The 20,173-nt window shown below is 37.7% G+C and overlaps 1 protein-coding gene across 1 annotated transcript; it reads right to left on the bottom strand.

Moving 5' to 3' along the window:
- Window positions 1–12,164: 12,164 nt before the first annotated feature.
- On the bottom strand, window positions 12,165–16,293 carry LOC125101158 (ras-related C3 botulinum toxin substrate 1-like). Its single transcript, XM_047731785.1, has 2 exons — window positions 16,263–16,293; window positions 12,165–12,815 (listed from the first exon to the last, which is right to left on the bottom strand). The coding sequence occupies exons 1-2, from the start codon at window positions 16,291–16,293 to the stop codon at window positions 12,280–12,282; spliced, it is 567 nt and encodes a 188-aa protein (XP_047587741.1). The 3' UTR covers window positions 12,165–12,279.
- Between the last annotated feature and the right edge of the window lie 3,880 nt (window positions 16,294–20,173).

Below are 20,173 nucleotides of genomic sequence, written 5' to 3'. Positions count from 1 at the left end.
TGAGGCCTGCTTCTCTACATCTTCTCCAAATACACTTTGCTATCAAATACTTGAGTCTTTGTTGATTTCCAAGTGGAAAATGTATCTCTTTGTGTTTATCTTGTGAAGAATGGGACTGAGCATCGTATGTGATTAAAAGTCATCTGTATTTCTTTTGAAGTGATCTTTATCTTACATTGTATTATTGCTTTTTAAAAAATGGTTTATAGGAGGTATTTATATAGTAAAAAATTAGACCTGTTTATGCAAAACATATTACAAATATTTTGCCTTCTTTGTAATTTGGATTTTGACTTTGTGGAGTTTTATGTGTGTGTTGCCATATAGAAATTTCTGCTCTTTCTAAAGTCAAAGTTATTAGCTTTTACAACCAATTCATCTATATTAAAATGAAAGAGGACATTTTCACTAGAATCCTGTTATATAATTGTGTTTTATATATATATATATATATATATATATATGTATATATGTGTATACATATGATTGTGTTAGAGAAAATTGACTTTTTTTTTTTAAAGATTTTATTTATTTATTTGACAGAGATCACAAGCAGGCAGAGAGGCAGGCAGAGAGACAGGAGGAAGCAGGCTCCCTGCTGAGCAGAGAGCCCGATGCGGGACTCGATCCCAGGACTCCGAGATCATGACCTGAGCCGAAGGCAGCGGCTTAACCCACTGAGCCACCCAGGCGCCCGAGAAAATTGACATCTTTATGATGCTCTGTCTTCCTATCTAATGCTCTTTTTATATGCCCCAATAGTGTCTGATTTTTTACAAAATATTGAACTTTAGTATTTAACTTTTTCTTAGGTATTTTACCTTTTAACTCGCTATCACCAAGTCTTTTCTTCTACTGCATTTCCCAATTGAGTATTACTTGTACATAGGAAGACTATGCATTCTATCACATTAATTTTGTAAACATTCACCTTAAAGAACGGTTTTGTTTCCAATAGCCAATGAATTGATTTGCTTTTACTTATTCATCCTTTACCATATTTATACTTATTTTTTAAAAAGATCTTTATTTATTTGTCTGAGAAAGAGAGAGCACAAGCAGGGGAAGTGACAGGCAGAGGGAGAGGCAGCCTCCCTGCTGAGCAAGGATCCTGATGTGGGACTCAATTCCAGGACCCTGGGATCATGACCTGAGTCGAGACCAGACACTTTCTAACTGCTTTCTGACTGACTGAGCCACCCAGCCATCCCCATATTTACACTTCTTATTTATTTCTCTCATCTAACTTTTTTTTAAAAAGATTTTATTTATTTATTTATTTGACAGAGATCACAAGTAGGCAGAGAGGCAGGCAGAGAGAGAGGAGTAAGCAGGCCCCCTGCTGAGCAGAGACCCCAATGTGGGGCTCGATCCCAGGACCCTGGGATAATGACCTGAGCTGAAGGCAGAGGCTTTAACCCACTGAACCACCCAGGCGCCCCAACTCTCATCTAACTTTCTTAAACTAACCAAGATTTTGTGTCCTACAATATGGTTAACTCCAATATTTTGTGGGTGCATGAAAATAATGTGAAGCATGATAACTAAATTCCATGCAAAATCAGTATACCTATTACTTTCATTATTTATGTATTCCATGGATAAACACTTGCTATGTCATGAACTGAGATGCGAGAATTAAAATCTTCAATACCTAATAGGTCTCTATTTCCTCTTGTGTTTCCTATAATTTTAGCTTTAACTATGCTGCTACAAGGTTATTTGGTCCATGGATGTCGTAATGGTGAGATCACCAAAATAGATTGTTCCCTTTACTGTTTTCTTCACATTTGCCTGACAGGTCTCTGCTCATTCTTTAATTTTTTATTTGTAAGAGTTATTTTATTTTAGGTCTATCTCTTGAATTTTGGAAATAAAATTAAATTTTGCTTTATGATTCAAATGTTTTTTTTTTCAATGAGGAGTTAATCAACTTACTTTTACTTATATGACATGTATGTTTAGCTTTTATCTGACATCTTTTCTGTTATATTTTTAAACTATTTTCTTACATTATCTATAATGTATTATATGTGTGTATTATCTGATAATTTAGAAAGTTCATGTTTTTGTTTTGTTTTAATGATTACCCTTATAATTACTACTTTACATAATATATTTGACTCCCTATAAAGCATCTACATAAGATGAAACCAGAATGTGCCCATGGCCTTTCCTTACTGCTACCTGCTCATTTTAGCTATTTATGTATTTTTAGTAGTATCACCCCATATGTTTGTTTGAGAGAGAAAGAGACAAAGACAGAGAGTTGGATTGCAGATGGGGCAGAGGAAGGGGAGAAGCAGACTCTCCATTGAGCAGGGAGCCAGACATGGGGCTTGATCCCAGAACCCAAGATCATGACCTGAGCTGAAGGCAAGACACTTAACCGACTGAGCCACCCAGGCACCCATCTACCCTTATGTTTTTAAATCAAACCCCTGTGTTATTTGATTTATTGGTTTAAAACAGTTCCCAAGAGACTTCTTCATCCTCCAGGCGGTATTGCCAACCTTAAACCCTTACCTCATCTGAGAAGCAAAACTGGAGATTAGGACAGACCAGAAACCCAGTCCCTGCAACAGAAAATCTGACAGGGCAAATGCAAAAATCAAATCAGCGGCTACTGGCTATTCTGAAATCTTAGAGTTTCAGAAATCTGGAGGAAGAGGAGCAAGGAGGTATGAAGGGAAGCAATGCTTTTCAGTTATGTTTGGAGAAGCAAAATAAAGTGGACTTTGTTTTTAAGACTGTTCATGAAAATGAAGTGCTCTTATCATTTTCTAAGTGGGAGTCTGTAAAGGAGGTCAGGGAAGGAAAGTTCACATTCTGAGCATGGGGGTTTGGCTGCTCCTATCTATAGAAGCAAGGGTGATTCTTGCCATAAAGCTCAATCCTATAGCTGAAGGTAAGATGAAGAATGATCTTTGCTTCTTGCTAGTACCAAAGGTTCATCTGTTAGATCACCTCCTGCAACTTCAACTCTACTTCGGATCGTGCACTCTTCCTGGCAAGGACTGGCCCCATCCTGTCCTCTGACGTTTACTATCAAGTACTCATGTCCACAAAGAGAAGGAAAGCTAGAGAAGCTAGTAAATGTAGAGTGCCCAATGTGTACCAGGCTCTCTCTGGAGCTTTTCAGATGTTAGCTCACTCAACCCCTCTCCTATTATTATGTTTCCATTCTGATGAGAAAAATGAATCTCTAAAAGAGCCAAAGTCCACACACATTATAAGTGGTAGGATTCAAATCTTAGCTAGATTTCAAATCTCTCTCTTTTTGTTTTAATTAAAACTGTGTATTTTAGAGTTTTCAGTTTACAGAAAAATTGAGTAGAAAGTACAGAGGGAGTGTTCCCATAGATCACCCCCAACCTAAGTTTCTCCGTATTAACATTCTGCATTCATGTGGTATGTTTGTTACGAGTGAGCGGATACTGATGGTATAGTTTCACTGTCCCGTGGTGATAACCTTTATTTCGTTTCTGACATTAGTAATTGTGTTTTCTTGGCCTTGCTAGAAATTTGTCATTTTATTGATTTTGTCAAGGAAACAGCTTTTGATTTCATTAATGTTCCCTATTAATTTCTTGATCTCAATTTTCAATCTTGATCTCAATTTTATTGATTTCTGCTCTAATCTTTATTTTCATCAAGTTCACCATATTTTAAATGTCTCTTAAGATTTCTTTGACCCTTTGTGGTATTTAGAAGTGTGCTGCTTAAACTCAAGCAGAGTGGGACTTTATAGCTTTCTGTTATTGATTTATTGATTTCCAGTTTAATTTCACTGTGGCTGAGTGAATACATCTTATGATTTCTCTTCTTTTGAATGTGTTAGAGTGATTTTTGAGACCCAGAATGTGGTCGGTATTGGTAAATGTTCCACATGAGCTGGAGAAAAATGTATATTCTACTGGAGTATTCCATGAATGTCAATTAAATTCATTCGATTGATGGTGCCATTCAGTTCAACTAGGTCCTTGCTGTTTTCCTGCCTGCTGGTTGTGCCAGTTACTGATAGAGAGCTATTGAAGTCACTAATTTTAAAAGTAGATTCATTTATTTCTCCTTGCAGTTCTATCAGTTTTTGCCTTATGTATTTTGATGCTCTGTTGTTACACACAGTAAAAACTCGACAAAGTGACATTTTCATCACTATGACCTCTTTATCCCTGATAATTTTTCTTGCTCTCAAGTCTGCTTTCTCTGAAATTAATACTTACTCCCACATTAAGTTACTGACAAAGGAAGCACAGCTGATCACAGAAATATCCACTATAAAATATCATTTTTTCACTATCCTCTCAGCTTTCAGGGCTTAAAAAAAAAAAGAATTTCTCTCTCTATTAGACTAGAAGCTCTTTAAGAACATGGAATTTGCTTTATTTTTGTAAGTCAAGGGTCCAGGTACTTAATAAATAGTTGATGATTTGAATGGTATGAGTTCATGACAGTTTAGCGATAATTACACACCTTTTAAGAACGTTAAAAGCACAATCTAACTCAGTTATTAATGAAATGTGCGCAAATACAAAAAGCAACCTCAAGGAATTGAAAAACATGAAATATTGAAACATGAAGAGAAACATGAAATGAAACATGAAACAAGAGAAACATGAAATCCTGTTATTTAACAATAAATATTCATCAGCATTTACACATGGAAAAGACATTCTCTTCCCGTTATAAGTTGTTACTTCTCAAGCTAAAAATGACGTATTGGACTAAACAGTATTGAGAGCCTCATCCAATGGTTTCTAAATTCTATAATTGTTTTTTTTTTTTAAAGATTTTATTTATTTATTTGAAACAGAGAGAGAGATCACAAGTATGCAGAGAGGCAGGCATAGAGAGAGAGAGGAGAAAGCAGGCTCCCCGCTGAGCAGAGAACCCGATGCGGGCCTCGATCCCAGGACCCTGAGATCATGACCTGAGCCGAAGGCAGAGGCTTAACCCACTGAGCCACCCAGGCGCCCTAAATTCTATAATTGTAATAATTTAATCTCTTAGTTTGAAAATATCTTTGTGTCATTTTTGTAAATGCCCACTAGGGGGCAAGATACTGGGTCTCGTGAGCAACATTGGGGAAAAGAATGGGTTATTACCATGGCATTAATAGGATATACATCCATTCTTTGCCATCATGGACACTCCACTTAAAGTGAAGCAGCCATCTGAATAGCTAAAATTTTAAATAAATCTTATGTGAAATTTGATACTTAATTTGTCTGTTTCTGGAAATATTCTCTTTGGGCCGGAAGAGGGCGCTCAAAGCATATTTTTTTTTTCAGCATGCCTAGACATCTATAAGACCCCGAATTTTCCCAGACTTTTTAAAAGGTCAATTGAAGTGCAGGTAATGTGCCCTTATACGCCTACTTGGTTAAAAAAAAATGAATTGCCGTTAATGAATTACTTATTATAATAATATGAAAATATTATCTCATTGTCTCAGTACTTAGATAATAATTTGCTTGTTACCATTTTAACCATGAGAAGGATAAGAAATCACTTTAGGGGCATCTGGCTGGCTCAGTGAATGGAGCATGCCACTCTTGATCTTAGGGTTATGAGTTTGAACCCCACTTTGGGTGTAGAGATTATTCAAAAATCTTTTAAAAATGAAAAAGAAATAACTTCAGAGATCCTCAAATATTAAAATGAAAAAATAAGAATGAATCATTTTTCAAAAAAAGCATGAGTACATATATGACCTAATATAATAAAATCTATAAGCAACCTCCTACTGGCCATTTAGTAAAGTTTAAAATCTTTATATGGGTAAATTTTTTCCTAGTATATATGGATTTACCTTTTTCTTTAAATTCCATTTTAATGCACAAGTTTGGATACACGTGGATTTTTTTTGTAATTCTAATTATTTTCTAATTTCATTTGTCTTTCACAATGCCTTGTTGAGAATTGTGTCTTATACTTTCCTATACATATGGATTTTGTTCATCTTTTTACTTACTAATCTTTAATTTTACTGCACTGACATACAAAAACATGGTTCATATCATGTCAGTTCTTTGATGCTGAATGTTGAAACTTGCACTGTGGATTTTTTTTTTTAAGATTTTATTTCTTTATTGTCAGAGAGTGAGCAGAGAGAGCACAAGCAGGGGAAGCTGCAGATAGAAGGAGAAGCAGACTCCCTGCTGAGCAAGGACCCAGATGTAAAACTCCATCCCAGGACGCTGAAATCATGACCTGAGCCACAGTCAGATGCTTAACTGACTGAACCACCCAGACATCCCTACACTGTGTTTTTTTCCTAAGGGTTTGTATTGTGGATGCAGGGTGGTGTCAAGATGTGACCTCTTTTGTTGTCTGGGTGTTACAGCAGAAGTCACAGAGCTTGTTCACATACATCTCTGCTAGGAATTTTGAGAGAAGGGGAAACTGGTTTTATCACCTGTAGGTCATCCCTCACTTGCAGAGGGTGTGGGACCAGCCTGGGGGACTGGTTATGGGATGACAAAGCGTCAGAAAGGAAATATTTCTTTCGAGAGAGTAGGAGAGCCTCGGTGTTTGTCTACTCCATCCAGATGTGCTACTAATGCTATTCTCATTTTAATCAAGGAGCACATTTCGAAGAACCAATTAGAGAGCTAGACACCTAGTCCCTAGAATTTGGGGACACAGTAATCAGCCCCTGACTCATGAATGAATATTCAAAAGGTATGAGCTTGGCTAAAGCATCCTTCTGAAGATGGAATGTACTTTCACCGTCTGTAGAGGCAGAAGCAGATGCGTAATATCTATGCATGAAATCTTTCAAGATTTTATAGATGTGTGAGAGGGAGACACCCCCCCACGAGCATGACTTGGGGGGGGATGAGGTGACTACGACAGAAGGGTGAACTATTAGAAGCCAAGCTGGGGCTTTAGAAGCAACTTTAAGGTTGTCTCTTAAAAACAAAACAAAACAAACAAAAAAACCCATAGAAGCGCCTCTTTAGAGAAAGAGCCAGAATTGGGGTGTGGCATATAGGGCACAATTTCACACCAGACTGTAATTCTGTGAGCCTTCCAAGATTGTTCCTCTTTCCCTAATCCCATTTTGATGCTCCTTCTTTCCCCCATTGGCCACAAACTCATCTAGGAAGTAAGGAAGGGTGTGTCCCGAGGACAAAGCCAGAAGCCAACAACCAAATTCTACTTGCCCAGGGAAGGCTTTTGACCCCATGACCGCGAGCTGAGGAAGAGAATCATCTACAATTGAGTGAGGCTGTGCGTGTGGTCACATTGGACTAGATCTGTATTCAGTGAAGGAAGCTCAGAGCTTGTCAAGATTACATTTAGGAGAGAGTCCTTAGAGGTGGAAAGATGAGCTAGTTTCTCCTTGCACTTTTTAACAAGATTGATAGTTCAATAAATCATATATAAAGACACAAACAAATCTGTACCTTTATCCATTTCTGTACCTATATTTATATCTACACTCACACACTCATTTATGTTCATCCAAGGTTGTTAATTATGCTCTTAAAACACGTTCTACTTGGCCAAACTTTGACATTTTTCGCTTTTCCTTGAAATTCTTTCAATTTTTCTTTGTATAATTGGGGCTGCATAGTGAGGCTCACAAGAACTCAGAATTATGGTTTCTGGCTATATTATTTTATCCACATGTAAAAATTAGTGTCCCTAATAAATCTTTTGTCTTATGATCTATTTGATATTGATCTTACAATAGCACCTTTCCTATGGTTTTTGTTTGGTGTATCTTTTTCTGTATTTGAAATGTCTACTTTCCTGCATTGTTACATGTAATTATGTCTTTTAAATAGCAGAGGGCTGAGTTTTATTATTACATATATGACTTTTTGATTTTCCTCTGACATGTTTAATTTTGTATTTATATTTTAGATTTACTTCTGTGATCTTACTTTCTGCTTTTAATGATTTTTTCCTTCTTTTTCAATTGGATTAATAAATATTTCCATAATTCCCATTTTCCACTTCACGGACTGCCCCCTACACCGACTTAATTTCTATACTTTGTAGGAGCACTTACCTGAAAAAGTTAATTTTCTTACAAAAATATAAGAAATTTATATTTAAGGCTTATTATGTATATATTTAATATATAAAAATATATATTAATATATATTTAATATATATAATATTTAATATATAATAATATATATTTAAGGCTTATTATATAAAGGAGTAAGCTGAGCCTTCCTATTCTTCAATTCCACTCTCCAGGAGCATCTCCTTTCAGTCTTTCTTCTAATAATGGTCAAATCTTTAAACAACATTACTTTAAAATTTTTAAATTTTAGACACTCTGTTGAGTTACTACTATGCCTTTTTTCTAGAATTTTCTCTGTACACTTATCCTGGTATTTGTATTTTGGCTCTCCTGCCTCTCAACCCCATAACTTCTATTTCTTAGTTCATCCATCTGTTTTGAGACAATGTATCTTTCCATAGATAACTTAAAAAGTAAGTGCCCAGGAAATAAATTTTTATCAGAACCTGATAAATGTCTGAAATATATTTATCCTGCTCTCATATTTGATTCTTTGTGTAGGCATTCAGGTATGGAATTCTAAATTGAAAATCATTTTCCCTTGGAACCTCAAAAGCATTTTCACACTGCATCTTACTTTACAGTATTTCTGTCGGGAGGTATAATGACATTATTCTCTCTCTGTGTGATTTGTCCTGGAAACCTTCAAGTTTGTATCTGAATATATTGGTCTGATATTTCACAGTGGTGAGCTTTCCTAAGGAATTGTTTTTCCCCACTCATTCTACTGTGCACTCACCCAAGCGTTTCAAGTCTGGAGTCCCATGACCTTTTGTCTTCCAAGCTCTCTGTGTTACACATTTGACATTTTCTTTTCCAGAATTTCTGTTCTCTACTTCTAAAATCCCTGTTATTTGGGTATTAGAGCTCTTGAAGTGGTTCTTTAATTTTCTTATCCGTTCTCTCCTGTTGTCTACCTGTGCTTTTCGTTCTACTTTCTGGAATATGTTTTCAATTTTGTATACCGACTCTTCTGTGAAAATGTCTGTTCTGATAATCTTGTTTTGCCTTTCCAGTTTTTTTTTTTATTCTCTACTTTTTCAATGAAAATTCTTGTTATGATGTAGTAACTTTGTCTTTCACAGAATATTAATCACAGCTACATTGAAAGATCTGCTTCATCTTCCAAGTCCTCTTTTTCTTCTTTATTCAATTATTTTTATTTCTCCTTTTTTTTTTTATGATGGGGGTTTCCCCTTATTGAGTAGCAATGATGACAGTAGCTGTCTATTCATATTTAAGAACAAGGCCCTTAAAAGCAAACTAGAATTTCTATCACTCTGCTGTCCTCCCCAAGTGATAGAGAATGTGATCTTGTTTTGTTTTGTCCTGTGTTCTGTCCTTTTGGGTTGGTTAGTTCCATTTAAGAGGAAACTTCAGATCTCCCATCTGAGAGTGGGAGCCCGGCTTCCGCATGCTCAGTGCGCAGAGATGTGGCTGAGGTCCAAGTTGCAGCTTTAGGGAACTGTAGTCATCATAGCGCCGCACCTCTGCTGCAGACATGTCCAGGACCCAGAGCTCTCCACTTCTCTAGCCCAGGTTCTGCAGAGACCAAATTCTATTTTCTGCTGCACTGAGGGGAGGGGAGTTGGCAGCACAGAGGCGGTGTGAGGTTCAGACTCTCTTGGTACTGTTCTTCCGTCACACATCCTCCAGACCCAACTTCCGCAACACCAACACCGCAAGACCCAACTTTCCAACACCAACAACCTGTTGCCCCCACTGCCCCTGTCTTTCCTGATGCTGTGACAGGAGTCTGATGCTTTCATATGGGTTTCACCTGTTAGATGCTCCTGAATTTCTATTTTCCCTGCTCTAATACCTTCTTCCAGTTCCTACACTTTGTGTTGCCAATCTATTTCTTAAACACGAGGCTCTGTGCTACCATCCCCTCTGTTCCCTTCTTTCTTGTGGGTTCCTTCTTTCTTACTCATTTGTGGCCATTTTAGTGGGAGTTGGGGAATAAGTGGTGCTAAACACCTATGTACAAACTGGCATGTTTATAAGCAATTCTACCTTTACTTTTGTATGCCTACGTGACTTAGGAAGGGTTAATTTATTCAAATAGATCTATCCTTTTCCAGAATAATAAAAGGTCCATAGGATGATTGAACTGTGCCTCTTTGTCCAACTGCCAAGCTATTATGGCCCAGGATTTTGGGGTGGTTTTTAAAGTCCCACTAATTGCAGCACCTGGGTAGCTCAGTAGATTCAGCATCTGCTTCAGCTCAGGTCATGATCTCGGGGTCCTGGAATTGAGCCCCACATTGGGCTCCCTGCTCAATTGGGAGCCTGCTTCTCCCTCTGCCTGCAGCTTCCTCTGCTTATCCTCTGTCTCCAGCAAATAAATATATAAAATCTTAAAAAAAAAAAGATCCCACCAATTTTATCATTTGTTGTGGTTGCTTTTTAAATTTAATTCCATGTTTAAAAATATCCACATTTTACCACTATTTTTTCTAGGGCCCATTCCTTCATTTTGGGTTTGTTGTTTCTTATTCCTGAACTACATTAGCAAGGGTCTAGGAGTAAAATGTCTTGTTTATAATGTTTTATCTTTACCCTCAATTTTAGATGGTAGTTCATATCATGTTCTTGCTGTCCAGATGATTATTCTCCGATTTATATTTCAGATCTTGTTCTGCATTTTCTTGGGACCCCTAAGAAGCAGCCATCAAGCTGGGATTAGAGTACAAGACATCTACTGAGTGCAGTGACAATGAAGAAAAAAGGGAAGCATTAGAGGAGAGAGATGACAGACTGGGATTCAGGTTTAACACCTGGGAAAGAGGGAGGGTTGGGCAAGCAGTGTCTTAAATAGCCTGATAAAGTTTCAGCTAGACCAGTAGGAAGCCTTGGCATCAAGTGGAGTCTTGAGAATCATAGCACAAGGTCTGCCTCAGTTTCCCTAGTACAATGATGCTCTGGCTGGAACCAGGCTGTTGGAAGCCTCATCTTGGCATGAACCAAAGTAACAGCAGATTCAGGGTAAAAGAACTAAGCCACCCGTACATTATTTCCCCTTACAGAAGATCTTAGTGGCCCAAAATCATGGCTGCCTCAGATGCCTTACATAACTGTTTACAATCTACTGTTCAACGCTGACAATTTCAAGGCCACATGCTTCATTTCTAGAAATTTCTTTTTATTCTTCCTGAAGTCTTTTGTCCTGATGTCTTTGTTTTCCTTATGGGTTCCATTCCTTTGTTTATCCCTCTATAATAAAAGCATCATTACTTTGTTCTTTCAGATTGCTTTGTTATCTCAGCTTCTTGGAGGTATTACTCTGTTTACTTTATGCGTGCTGATTTTCACTCAGGGTGTATCACTTCCTGAGGTCTTCTAATACTTATCGTGAGCTCATCTTCAGTAGGAACTATTTTATCTTTGATAATCCTAAGTGGCCTGGGTTGTAGAAATGACATCCCTGAACAATATTAATGTTTTTACAATATCTGATGCCATAGAGGGATCACTGGCCTCTCAATGATTTATTATCAAGTTTTCTTTTGGAAGATTGTTTTACCAAGGGAGTTATTTTCTAGAGATTTTTTTCTTGTGCACTCCTCAGGACATTCTTTCCCATCCTTGGTCCTGACAATGTGATTTTTCTAGCTTCCTTTCATGGTGTGAGCTGCCCTTCCTATGTTCATGCTGAATTCCAGTTCTTATCTTCTGTTTCCATGTGGACATTAAATCTTGAGCTTCAAAGTGTCTAAAGCCTAATTGGGGGTCTGATATCATCCCTCCCGACCCTAGTAGTATCAGTCTCTGCTGCCTCCTTTGTTCTGACACCAGGAGGATTGCCCCCTCAAGTTATTATTTTTCTTTTGCAACATTAGTTATGTATTTACATTATTTTTAAAAGTTTCTTCCCAGAACCTTTAGGTGTTTAAGGCAGAAGAGGTCCCATGTTAGCTGCATCTGCCATGTTTTGGCAACTAGAGAAATCCTTCTTTGATTATCCTTCTACCTGGAATAGTCTTCTGCATCTTCTTCTTCTTCTTTTTTTTTTTTTTTTTAGGTCCATGTTCTTTTTATCCTTGGGTCTTGCTTGCCACACCCTACTCCTTCAGCCTTTTTTTTTTTTTTTTTTGGTTCAAAATGGTTTTTATGGAAAAACTAATCTGTAACAAAAACTTGGCATTGAGTGCGAAGGCTCCACCATTTTTGAGCAAAGCGTACAAAGGTTCCGAGGGGGACAGGGCGGGGTGGGGGGAGCGGGCGGACATTTACAACAGCAGGCATTTTCTCTTCCTCTTCTTGATGGGAGGCGGGCAGAGAACCGCTCGGATCGCTTCGTCAAACACTGTCTTGAGGCCTCGGGGCGTGAGCGCTGAGCACTCCAGGTATTTTACCGCACCGATCTCCTTAGCCATGGCCAGACCCTGCGGGTAGGTGATAGGAGTCAGCTTCTTTTCCTTCAGCTTCTCGATCGTGTCTTTGTCGTCCCTGAGATCAAGTTTAGTCCCCACCAAGATGATGGGGGTGTTGGGACAGTGGTGTCGCACTTCAGGGTACCACTTTGCTCGAACATTTTCAAATGATGCAGGACTCACAAGAGAAAAGCAAATTAAGAATACATCTGTTTGCGGATAGGATAAGGGACGTAATCGGTCATAATCTTCTTGTCCAGCTGTATCCCATAAGCCCAAGTTCACCGGTTTTCCATCTACCATAACATTCGCAGAGTAGTTGTCAAAGACAGTGGGGATGTATTCTCCAGGAAATGCATTGGTTGTGTAACTGATCAGTAGGCAAGCCAGAACTAATCACGCTCTTCTCTGAACAATAATACTATATTATTTAATATCGGTCTTATGACACAGCAGGTCCCCACTCAATAATAGCTATTGGAACCTAGAATTTTGAGGAAAATGGCATGTAACCGCAGTCAACCACTTAACACAATATTATCTATAAACACAGTGTCGTGGAGAAAAATGCTACTTTGAGTGCTACATACTTAAGTGCCTTAACTTCATTTTACTTATCTATAAATGAAATATCACACCCACTCTACTTACTTTGCAGGGTTGTAGGAGATAACAAAAACGGTTTACAAAGAAGGGCTTTATTAATTTCAGTGAATCATACAAATCTAAAATATGTTTTATTCCACACTGCATCAATGTTTGTTGAATCAAAAGAAAACATTTCAAAGGGTGTACTTGCATGATTTCATGGAAATGCAGTAAAGAACATTTGGAGAGGATGTGACTTGCATGTTAATTAAAATGAATATTTCATTTAAAGAGAAATAAACTGAATGATGAAAATAGCCAACCTAAATTGCTTTATGATGTTCTGGGAGAATTATAAATGGCAAGTATGTCAGACACATGCAGAAGAAATGTTTCCCTGGTATTTAAAGGAGCATAAAATACTTTGGAAGGTGAGTGAGAGTTGCTGCCCCATCTGCTGAGTTATCAGACTTCACTCATCCCCTCACTGGTCCTGGGATCTATGAAAGTGCTCAATGCAGTCAGTTCTGTGAAATTATTATTGCTTGAGTATGCATAGCTCAGTGATTATGAACATAGGATCTGGAGCCTGATTGCCTAAGTTTCTAGTAAGGTGACCTCGGACTATCATTTCAACTCTGTTTTGTCATTTGTAAAATGGTGGTACTATTTCTTAACATTAATACTCCTTGTTATGAGTATTAAATTCATTAATACTCCTTGTTATGAGTATTAAATTCATTAATACATACAAGGTTTGGAGCAACGCTTGGCCTATGCACTGTAGCTACAAAGATAAGCATCTCCTACTGGCCAGGCAATGGGTTAAGTATTGGAAATATGAAGTTGAATGGGGTACTTTTAACAAAAAGGTAGGGGACTCATCTGGGTAAACATTTGTCAGACAGTAGAGATTGATGGCTGAAAAGGAATAGAAACTGAAGACACTTGGCAAAAATCTTGATACAAACCATCAAAATACCTTTGATGTATTTAAGGGAAGTATGTTTAGCTCTCATTCCCTGGAGTGATAAAAAGGAATAGTGGTACCAATAATCACAAATGGAAGATGATCTGAATCCATTTCCATTTGGCTTTAAAAAGCATCATGTTATCTCTAGGTGGTCAGTTTGTCTTAGGATATCTTACTGAAGTCAGCATTAAAATAATCTTTCATTTTATGAACACAACAGTCCATCATAGAAAGAATCAGTATACAGCTTGGCAAGGGAAAGAATCTGGATCACGTGGTCATAGAGAATTCACCAAGTAGGTAATGCAGAGAGCGGACAGTCAGCATCAGTGAATGCTCTCAAATGAAACTAATTCAACATCAGTATAAAATCATTTTTGTAGAGGGAGGGGGTGAAATCTAAGGACCTGTTCTACTATTGCATGAAATTAAATAAATTTTTTAAAGATTTTTATTTTTACTTATTTAAGAGAGAGCAGAGTTAGAAAGCATGAGCAATGGGGGTGGGACAGAGGGAGAAGTAGACTCCCCATTGAGGAGGGAGCCCAACGCGGAGATCCCTGGACCCTGGGATCATGACCGGAGCCAAAGGCATACACTTAACCAACTGAGCCAACCAGTGCCCCCCCAAACACAAATTTAGACAAGATGCTGTATTTCATTTATCAGATTGGAAAAGGTCATCATGTTTAATGGTACACAGCACTAAGATGTGGGGAAAGTATCACACACCATCGATGGATTTTGGAAATTTAACATGCCGGTAAATTCAAAGGAATTTGTTCCAACTTGTTCAAAGGATCAAGTAGGATGTCTGAGGTTTTGTTTGTAACAAAAACAGAAACAATGTAAATGTCTGTTCCTAAGACAGCAGTTAAATAAATATGTCATATCTAGAAAAAAGAATGTCCCGCTGTTATTCAGAAGGAGGAGGTTAATCATAGGGTCATGTGGAAAACTTTTTTGAAAATACTATTGGAGGGAAATAAATAATGCTCAGAGTAAGTTCTGTAACAGTGCTGTCTTGTTATAAATGCGTGTGTGCCCAGAAATCTCCTGAAAGACACACACAGAAAAACCTATCACGGTGGCTTCTGGCGAGCGGAGCATTATTCCAGAGCAGGAAAAAGTTGTTTTTCATTATATGAACTTCTACTCTGATTTTTTTTAACCATGTCCAAATATTAAGTTTGCAAATTTTAAAATAGAAAAAAAAAAAAGAAACAAGAGGGACATCATAGTGCCTGCAAGGAGCTTATAGGTTACTGAAGGAGACAGACATTAGCTTTAAAATTACAACGTGGTGTGAACACTGATAAAATAGATTTCGTGCAGATGGAGCAGAGAGGAAGCGTCTGACTGCAGTAGCTACTGCCTTAAAAAAAAAAAAAAGAGAGAAAGGATTGCATAATGGTACCCCCCCCCATTTTTTTTTTCCTTCTTAGATCGTTTGCATCCAACTTCTTTGGAAAAGAGGCCTCATTTTCCCATCCGAAACATGGAATTCTGTTGTGCCAGATTCTCATAAACAAAGGAAGCAAATGCAGACAAAACCAAAGAGGAATTATTTCTGAATAGAATACGCCATTTTCTCCATGGGGAGGGATCATTCTTTGATACCGTCTTCTCGGATTATTTTTTCCTCCATTTGCCTTTTACTTATAACCATCTTGCAGGCAGGTTGAGAATCATGTTCCTGGTTTGCAGCTATCTGTGAGCAAAATAAAATTCGTCCCAAGAATTCGGTCATGGACTGCATTTGTGTGGTAAGTGAATTCTTCCATCCAGGGCAGTGGCTTCGCCCAATGGCCCTCAGTCCCCTGAGGCACTGGCTTTGCCTGCGTGTGACACAGTGGTGAGAGTGGTGACTGTTGGCAAGTGTGACCTGCCTCCTTGCTTTGTGCATTTCCAGGGGCTTTGATGATGTGGTCCATTGTTAGAAACAAGGGACCACTTCATCTTGACATGGACAAAAGGAGTGAATTACTGAAAAGCTTAAAGGAGTTAAGTTTCGCTCAATAAACGTATAGTCTGGGAAGCAATGGCAGCAATATAATCCTTTAGAGACACACTGATCTTTGGGTTTCTGTTCATTGTCTGCTGGAGTTCAGAATCCCATGCTTGGAGCAGAAAAAAGAAGGAATGTTTAAATGTATGAAACAGAATAGCTTACATAAGGGGAGAAATACTGTGTGTGTTGGCCCCCATCGGACAGATTACCCTCAAAAGTTTTGGAAACGTCATGTTGAACTTCAAGGCCTTTAATTCTGAAACATACTTGCAACTCCAAAGTCACTGCACTTCTGCATCATCACACAAAGATGCTTGATTGGTTTTCATCTCCACATACTCTTTGTTTCTTTCCTGCTTTCTTAGAAATGCTCGAGAGTGAATTTATTTTCTATCTTTAGAGCTTATCTCCATTGTTACTGAGAAAAATAATTTTGTGAATTGATCTAGTCAAAGTGAATAGGAAAACTATCCCACTGTCTGATAAATGAATTCTCCCACGACCCCTTTAAGCTTTATAGATGGTAAAAGTGGCAAAACCTTTGAGCGGGCAATTCATAATGTTTCAACATTATTGAGTAACCAGCTTGCAACAGAAGCCAAAGGAGAAAGGGAAATAAAGTAAACAGGGATTTCCAAATTTTATCAGCATTACATTCCACACTTCCAAAGAGGCGTGTCACTTAAAATGAAGGTTGTAACCTTTGGTTTTATTTCTGACCTTTTCTAATATTAGAAAGCTTCCATTTCAACATGAAACTATAGCTCCTTTCTCCTTCTGGGTTCTACTACTGACAGAATTTAGATGGTGTTAAAAAAACCAAGTTACTGTAACATCGTTTTCTCATTGTAACTACCTTCTGAGAAGGCGTATTCCAACAGTACAAAGAATGTAACCTAACCCATGTGTGTTAAAGATAAAGTTTACATTAATTTACATTAAGAATTTTGTTCAGCTAAATTTAACTTTAATTCCAAATATCACAAGGCCGTGACATCTGAGAAAGTCTTCAGCTCAACTATCTACAGATTTAATGCATTCCCTATCATAATTCCAATGACATTTTTCACAGAAATAGAATCTAACAATCCTAAAATTTATAAACTACAAAAGACTCTGAATAGCCAAAGCTATCTTGAGAAAGAAGAACAAAGCTAGAGGCATCACACTGGCCAATTTCAAACTATATTACAAAGCTATCATCATCAAAACAGTATGGTTTTGGCATTAAAAACAAGAGATTAATGCAATGGAATAGAGAGGCCAGAAATAAACCCACACATGTGTGGTTGATTAATTTACAACAAAGGAGCCAAGCATATACAACTGGGAAAGGACAGCCTCTTCAACAAATGGTGTCTGGAAGCACCTAGATAGTCACATGCAAAGGAATGAAACTGGACTACTTTCTTACACCACACACAAAAATTAACTCAAAATGGATTAAAGACTCGAATGTTTGACCTGAAACCACAAAACTCCTAGAAGAAAACACAGGTGATAAGCTGCTCTTGATACCGGTCTTGGCAATAATTCTTTGAATTTGACACCAAAAGCAAAGTCAACAAAAACAAAAATAAACAAATGGAACTCCACCAAACTACTATGCCCCTATTATGCCCCCATAAAGCAAGGACACCCTAACAAAATGAAAACGCAACTTACCAAGCAGAATAAAATACTTTAATCATATATTTGATAAGACATTAATATCCAAAATATATCAAGAACTCCTACAACTCAATAGTCAAAAAAAGCCAAGTTGATTTTTTTTAAAAGGATCTCAATAAACATTCTTCCGAAGATGACATTTAAATGGTCAACACATGCATGAAAAGGTGCTTGACATCACTATTCATCAAGAAAGCCTGAATCAAAACCACAATGAGATATCACCTTCCATCTGTCAGAATGGCTGTTATCCAAAAGATAAGAAATAAGTGTTGGCAAGGACGTGGAGAAAAGGGAGCCCTTGTGCATTGTTGGTGGGAATGTAAATATGAAGAGAGTATGGTGTTTGCTCAAAAAACTAAAAACAGAAGCGTGCACCCTATATCCAATACAGCATTATTTACCAGAGCCACAACGTGGAAACAATCTAAGTGTCAATTGATGGATAAATGAATTAAAAAGCGTGATACGTATTCACAATGGATTATTACTCTGCCATTAAAAAAAAAGTCTTGTCATCTGTAACAAATTGCATTGAGGGCATTATACTATGTGAAATAAGCCAGAAAGAGAAAAACAAAAACCATGTGATCTTACTTATATGTGGAATTTAACCCCTCCCACCACAAAAAAAAACAAGTTCATGAAGACAGATGCTAGGTTGGTGATTGCCACAAGGGGGCCAAAAGGTATGAACTGGAAAGTTATAAAATACATGAGTCGTGAGGATCTAATGCGGAGCATGGTAAACTAGAGTTAATAATACTGTACTGTATATTTGATAGTTGTTAAGAGAGTAGATCTTTAGAGTTATTGTTAAAAGTGATGGATGTTAACTAGACTCGTTGTAGTGATCATTCCACAACACATACAAATAGAGTCATTATGCTGTACACCTGAAACTAATAAAGTGTTAGGTGTCCATTATACCTCAATTAAAGGAATCTGGAAGGAAAAAGTGATTATCGGTATATCCAAATTATTTTTTTCATAGTTAAACCTGTAACCTATAAAAGCTGTCAAAACTATCTGTATACTTGCTGAAACATTATAATGAAATTGGAAATTAATCCCTAGGTATTGTATGCAATAAAAAGTGATGCATTATTAATTATATTAGCACTTGGGGCACTCAGAGAATAAAACATTCCTTACTGACATGTTCCCAAGGCCAGACATCTAAGAAACTCTGGAGATGGAAGCGTCTCTTTACAATCCATTCCCGTTCAAATGTAATGCTTGCAGCTAAGCCAGAACTGGCCTGAGCAGAGGCTCAAGGAAAACTGCCATCTCCCTCTCTGACACATCTCTGACCGGGACCTCCACACATGGGAATGTTTGCTGGGTCACAGAACACGCTTTAGATGTTCACGGGCTACATCTGCAAATTGGGTTACTTATCCATGTGGAGTCTCCCGTTTGAATACAAATCTATGGCAGGAGCTCAGGTCTGTCATTGCAATCTTGAAAGAATTCCTACTCCTTCCTGAGGTTGTACTGAGGCAGAATTCCACTTCTCATGGAAGCCACTTAGTTTCTGACTGAAGCTTTGCTCCAGGAGAACTCAAAGCCCTCTATGGAAAATGTTAAGTCATCAAGTACTTGGACTTTCTGCATTTTGTATTGGCTGCCTCACAGAAACTTTAGGAAGCTAAGAAAAAACAAATCGCAAAGCCATGGGACGTTCTAGCCATGCAGACGTTATAATGCCTCTCACACCAGTGTAAGCTCCGAGCTGCGGACTGCTCGTTTCAAAGCCAAGCCCTATCTCACTGATGTGCTGAAGGACGGTGAAAAAATCTTGAGCTTTCAAAAGTGATAAATGACCATTCTCCACTTTCATTTAAGCCGTGGAAATACTTACAAACAAACTTAGGATAGATCACATATGATGTGGAATCTGGATAAAACATTTTCTGATAGCAGGAACAGAGATGATAACAAGTATTGAAAAATAATGAGACCACTGAACAAGGGATCTGAAAATAATTGCAAAGAAATAAAAGGTTAACTGCAGTATCCAACCCTTATTTCTTTTAGGTTTGTCTTAGCAATTTATGCAACGGTTTGGGTGCCTTGATCAGAGATAAATGAAATAATGTATTGCTTAAAATAGAAGTGATTTATTGCCTGGCAATGTCTTGATAGGGAAGGATTCAGCCATTAATCCATACATGTTTGGATGAGAAAAACAGAAGAAAAAAAAAGCATGGAATTGGACAAGTTTGAATGAATTTTAGATCCTTTCAAGCAAATAGGCAGCAAACATGAACAGTGCAAAAACGCTTGCTTACATTTAAAGACTATTTTAATATCATGAGACTTGTTCTTAGCATTTTAATATTTTAGAGCTTTTTATGGATTCTAAGACTAACAAGTACTGACCAAAGGAAGTTGTACTTCTCCTCCTGGCTTTGCCATCACTCATGAACACAGCTGGTGTGTACAAGGGAGAGAGTTCAGTTTGGACTAGAGGCTCCCAAAGGGTAATGGTGACTACCACACAG

The sequence above is a fragment of the Lutra lutra genome, chromosome 5 (genome assembly GCF_902655055.1).
Source record: "Lutra lutra chromosome 5, mLutLut1.2, whole genome shotgun sequence".
Lineage (NCBI taxonomy): Eukaryota > Metazoa > Chordata > Mammalia > Carnivora > Mustelidae > Lutra > Lutra lutra.
The sequence above is the reverse complement of the archived record's forward strand: the minus strand, read 5'-3'. Positions and strand labels throughout refer to the sequence as shown.

Excerpts from the sequence above, each read along its gene's own strand:
- LOC125101158 (XM_047731785.1), bottom strand. The coding sequence starts at position 16,293 with ATGCAGAAGTGCAGTGACTTTGGAGTTGCAA. Across the intron at positions 12,816-16,262 it reads CAGTGACTTTGGAGTTGCAA|TTCTGGCTTGCCTACTGATC; the intron begins GTATGTTTCAGA and ends GAGCGTGATTAG.